This window comes from Echinops telfairi, unplaced genomic scaffold (genome assembly GCF_000313985.2).
Source record: "Echinops telfairi isolate 266 unplaced genomic scaffold, ASM31398v2 ScPeMD7_1713;HRSCAF=2227, whole genome shotgun sequence".
NCBI classification, from domain to species: Eukaryota; Metazoa; Chordata; class Mammalia; order Afrosoricida; family Tenrecidae; genus Echinops; species Echinops telfairi.
In genome coordinates, this window is record NW_022105611.1 from 18945311 (window position 1) to 18950556 (window position 5246).

Genomic DNA, 5246 nt, shown 5'->3' on the forward strand with positions numbered 1-5246 from the left:
TGTATGAGCCCCTAATAAAATGATTTTTAAAAAAAAGCTCCACCTAGTAGAGCTCTTTTCCGTTTTTTTCTGGAGTAGCCCCTCATATTTTATACTCCTCAAACTCAGAACCTAGTAAGCAATAACTACTGTCAGAGAGCATGAAATCTGCGAGAGGAGGAGCTGAGGAGGAGGAGGAGGAGGAGGAGGAGGAGGAGGAGGGCAGAGAAACCAGAGGTGAATCCCTAAAAACTCCAACAAAGTGACAACCGTTGAACGGGACAGGGAGAGGGTGTGTAAGTAGCCTTTCAACAGGTAAACTGGGGGACATTTCCTGAGATGAAAAGTCAATAATAAGTATAGCTCCCCAAGAAGGAAATGCCTACAGGAGAGTACCCCACTCTACCACAGAGTTCTGGGATATAAGCAAGGACAGAGAAAGAAATGACACTAAAGGAGGCCTTGAAGGTTATGGTGAAGAGTTTTCATTTAATTCCACAGGTAACAGGGAGTCTTCTAATGATTTTGTTTTTTAATCCAGGAGAGTAAAATAACCAGTCAAACTCTAATCATAATACTCCCTATTTAAAATATAACCTTTAAGCTGGCTTTTCACTAAGACCATGTATCTCTTGAGTCCCAATATGGCTTTGGCTGAACTAAATTATTTTCTCAGCACCAAAACCTTGTGAGACATATTTAAAACACAAGTAAGCCGTTTAAGTCTTAAAAAACATAGACTGCAGAAAAAAAGGAAAAATCTAAAATTTGTACTATTCATACATCAAAGTTTATTCAATGTGTTTTTGCAAAAATATTTGCAAAATTAGTTACTACCAATAGAGTCAAATCTAAGAATTTGTACTACCTGGCACCTTTAAAGATTAAAATTAAGCTGACGCACCTAATTTCTATTCTAAAGATGGTAGTGGCAAAAGATATAATAACTTGAATACTTTCCCATCTTGACACGAATTAATAAAAGAGCTCATTTCTTGGGAGGGAATTTGGCCAGGCCAGGAGCAATAGCTCTTTCTCCTGGATCACCACGGTGAAGGGGAGCTCTCTCTGTCAAGACTGCTGTCCTACAAAGAAGGGTCCCTCTGACTTGTTTTGCCTGAAGTTTCTAGTGGGCAGTTCTGTTGAGGTAAAATGGTATAACTACAATCTTTAAGAGACCACAGCTGGGGCTACTAGTCAGACTAGATGGCTAAAACCAAGCAAACTAAATTATATCCTCTCTAGTAGCAGTTTTTTGTAGTTACCAGTGTACAGCATTAACAAATACACAAGTACTTCATACATGTCAAACTGAATCTTTCAGAAGGTTCACACCAGGGGTCCTCAAACTTTTTAAACAGGGGGCCAGTTCACTGTTTCTCAGACTCGTTGGAGGGCCGGGCTATAGTTTAAAAAAAACTATGAACAAATTCCTATGCACACTGCACATATCTTATTTTGAAGTAAAAAACAAATGGGGCAAAAACACCCGGCGGCCAGATAAATGTCCTCGGCGGGCCATAGCTTGAGGACGCCTGGTTCAGACCTTGTAAAATGCAAGTAATTATTTTAATAATAATTAAATAACTATTATTATTATTTTAACTGAATTCAGCATGTGGGAGACAGCATATACTATTGGTCTAAGAGAGTATAAATAGTTTTTCAATATTTTAAGTTTACAGGGTAAAACATGCCTTGCAAAGAGTAAAACAGAAGTAGAGAGAAATTAAGCAACTTGGCCAAAGCAGTATCATCTGTTACAGTGTTGGGACCTATCTAAGAAGGAGACTTCGGGGCTATAGATGTTTTTTCTATTCTGTGCGGTCTGCCTTCTTTATACAGGTTAGTTCAAAGGCCCTTATCTTTATTAATTCTGGCTAATTAGAAAAATTAACCTAAAGTACTAAGAAGCCTGAATCATAAAATATTTTAAAAGATATGACTCTAAAAATGTTAAGTGCATTTATCAAGCAACAGCAGATGTCTAATCCAATATAATTTATGAAGAAAATAAACTTCAATTTTGTAATGATCTATTTGAGAGTAAATCAGTAGATCCTCCAAAAGTGCTTTCTTAAATATACGTAATAGCTTTTCACAGTAATTTGCGTAAGTAAGAAAAAAAGAAAAGTCGAGCAAGATTTGGTCCAACTAGATAGAGATCTAGTTAGGATTGATTTTAGGCTAAGATTTTAATCTAATATTGCAGACCTACCATATATACTCGTGTATAAGCCGTGCCAGTACATTTTTAATCCCGTTTTTGTGGTAAAATTAGGTGTCTTGGCTGATTCGGGTTGGCTTATACTCAAGTATATACGGTACCTTGTATCTATGGTAGTATGTACTGTGCTACTTAAGACTTTACAAAAAATAAAGAGAAGTGAAATACAAGCCTTAAGGAAATCTACTTCAGGGCAGATCATGTATAAAAATTAAATATCAAATAGCAACGCAAGAACAAAAATGACAATATATATTAAAAACCTTATCACAAGTAATATACTTCATCAACACCCCAAACCCCTTTCCCTAAATATTCCCACCCAAGTCTCACTGTCCCATTAATAAATGACTTTCTCCAGCTCGTATCTGGATGCTAACAAAGCTCTTCACTATTCATAAGTTATGCAATCAGTGACCACTAACTGTTCCCCTAATTCATCAGCATAGGACAGTGACTCTCAACCTTCCTAATGCCGCGACCCTTGCATACAGTTCCTCATGTTGTGGTGGTGAGCGCCCCCCCATCATAACATTATTTTTGTTGCTACTTCATAACTGCCACTTTGTTCCTGTTATGAATTGGGCGGCCCCTGTGAAAGGGTCGTTCGACCCCCAAAGGGGTCGCGACCCACAGGTTGAGAACCGCTAGCAGAGGATTTCATATCCATGTCACCTGGGCTGGTTGCTGATCAAAAGGCGATAGGTATACTTACATGTTCCAAATTTGATTTCAATGCTAATGGCTCATCTCTTTTTTTCTGTTCGTCCATTTTTCTCTTCCCTGTTTCTGTATCCTCTGGTAACAGCCTAAGGCTTGGATCTGCAGGAGGTTTCTCGTCTTGCAACTTTTCTTCTCTCAACTAAAAATACAAAGACAATGGAGGTTAGACAATTTTAAACACATCTTTTAATGAGCAGTCAATTAAAAAATGCTGATCAGATGGAAGTTTGAGACTATTTTCTTATCAGATATAAAGTCCTCTTGACTTTAAAGTCTGATTTTAGTCAGCTCTTGCCAAACATACACTTCATGGCTTAAGATGTAACTGCTCAACATTCATGAGCAATATGAAACCATAAAAGCTAATACACATAATCAAAAAAATAGGTTATTCACTCTGCCAAAAAGATTGAACTTATGAACTTCCCTTCTTCCCATAAGCCAGGCATAATGGCACTGGATCAGAGCAAAGATGAAGACTAGAGAGAGCCAGAGAAGCTGAGACTGAGCAAGACAGGTCTTGGCGCTCCACTGGCAACAGAAAAAGCCAGGCCCTACATATTTCACTACGTGGGGCCCAAAGAGCAGGTCACAATAAAGTCTACAGACAAGTCTGAGACAGGCATATGCTTCTCATTTGAAGGTGATAGCAAGACATTGCAAAAATAGCTTGGGCTTTGGAAGAAAAACCTGGATTCCAAGTGTTCTGTCACTTACTTTAACAGTTATAAGATCTTGGGCAAATGAACTCTCATTAGCTTGCCTACAAAACTTAACTTTGCAGCTGTTGTTGTAAGGGTAAGTATATAATGCACACTACTATCTTGCTGTATGTTTACAATCTTCCATGAGTTCTCTCCTCACCTCCTTTTCTTCCCCCCTTTAATGCCCAGAGTTTCAATAAAATTTAAATGAGACAGCAAGTCAAAGCAATTATAAGATACTAATAACATTAATCATTCTGACCAAAAAAATAGACTTTAGAAGAAATAAGTGTTGTATATTTATTTTTGCATTCAAATAAAACTTTATTAACGAAACATGACCAGGGATAGGGACCCCGTCACAGGAAACTGTATTTCATACCTGCCCTCCTCTGGGAGCTGTGGAGATAGAAGGGGAGGGAAGTCAGGGAGGGCAAAATCTGTGGAGGAGGAATGCCCCCAGCCAGCACCCCAGTTTGGGCCTGAGCCCCTCGTGTTGCTTTGTTGGGGTGTGGGGGAGGGGGTGTCTGTGTCTGTGTAAGCCTTGTATTTTTGATATGTTGGTGCCTCAAGGTTGAAAACAAAACAACCACAATGAAGGACAATACTACTTGTGTCTTATTTTCTGAACTTGGATAAGCTTGAACCCGTCAAGTCTAAATCAAGAGATTGTACGTATACAAAGAACATCACAGGAGATCTGAATGAAATCCCGTACTCCCAACTCTGCCCAACGCAAACAAAACGTCAGAGGAGGAGCTGTGACGAAAACAAACCTGAGCTCTTAGCTAGCTGTCCACATACAAGTATCAATGCCACGTGACGAACGTAGATGAACAACTCTTGTTCAAAAGCTTGGCCACGGGCTACACAAAGTGGCATTTCACTTATCAAGAACTGGAGAGGCAGAGTGGCACAAGAGGGAACAGGTTTCCATGTCATAATAATTGCTATTATAAACAAAATTTGCTATTATCAACTTTATGCGCCAGGTGCTGAGCTAGGTACTGTTTATATATTATCTCAGATACTAAGAAAACTAAGCTTAAACTAGGCAACTAGTTCACATTTACAGCCACAGGCTATGATGGTAGAAAATTCAAACCTTGGCTCATCTCAGTGGTGCTCAAGGGGGTGATTTTGCCACTTGGAACACTGAGCAATGTCTGGAGACAATGTTCTGGCTGTCAGACTGGGGAGGGATGTACAACTGGCATCTCATGAGCACAGACGCCAGGGAACTGCTCCACATCCGAATGTCACTGGTGAGCCATGCCGCTCTCATATGTGCATAAGCGGACATTCCTATCTTTTTTAAATGCAATATTAAGTTTCCTGTTTCATATGTTTTAGTGAGTTTTAGTTATTAATGGTGTTTTCATATTACATCCTCCAGCTTTTTTTATGTTTTAGAATGTATGAATTCTGCTTCATAGTTTTATTGCTATGCTCAAAGTTTGACAGAGGACTTCTGTTGCTTTCTTAGCAGCCTATTCATTGCTATAGGAGTCACTGCTAATGAAGCTCAAACTTCAGAGGTGAAAACTACACACCATTTGAATCCTCACAAGTCATGTCAGCAGTTTCTCTATCCTACATTTTGTAGAACAGTT

At 39.0% G+C, this 5246-nt stretch overlaps 1 protein-coding gene across 1 annotated transcript in view; it reads right to left on the reverse strand.

The window, feature by feature from the left end:
• Nucleotides 1–5246, reverse strand: part of RNF169 (ring finger protein 169) — a 64078-nt gene that overhangs the window by 30180 nt on the left and 28652 nt on the right. The window contains exon 3 of the mRNA XM_013006186.2: nt 2922–3068. Within this exon, the coding sequence (XP_012861640.1) occupies nt 2922–3068 (147 nt within the window). The remainder of the gene's footprint in view (nt 1–2921; nt 3069–5246) is intronic.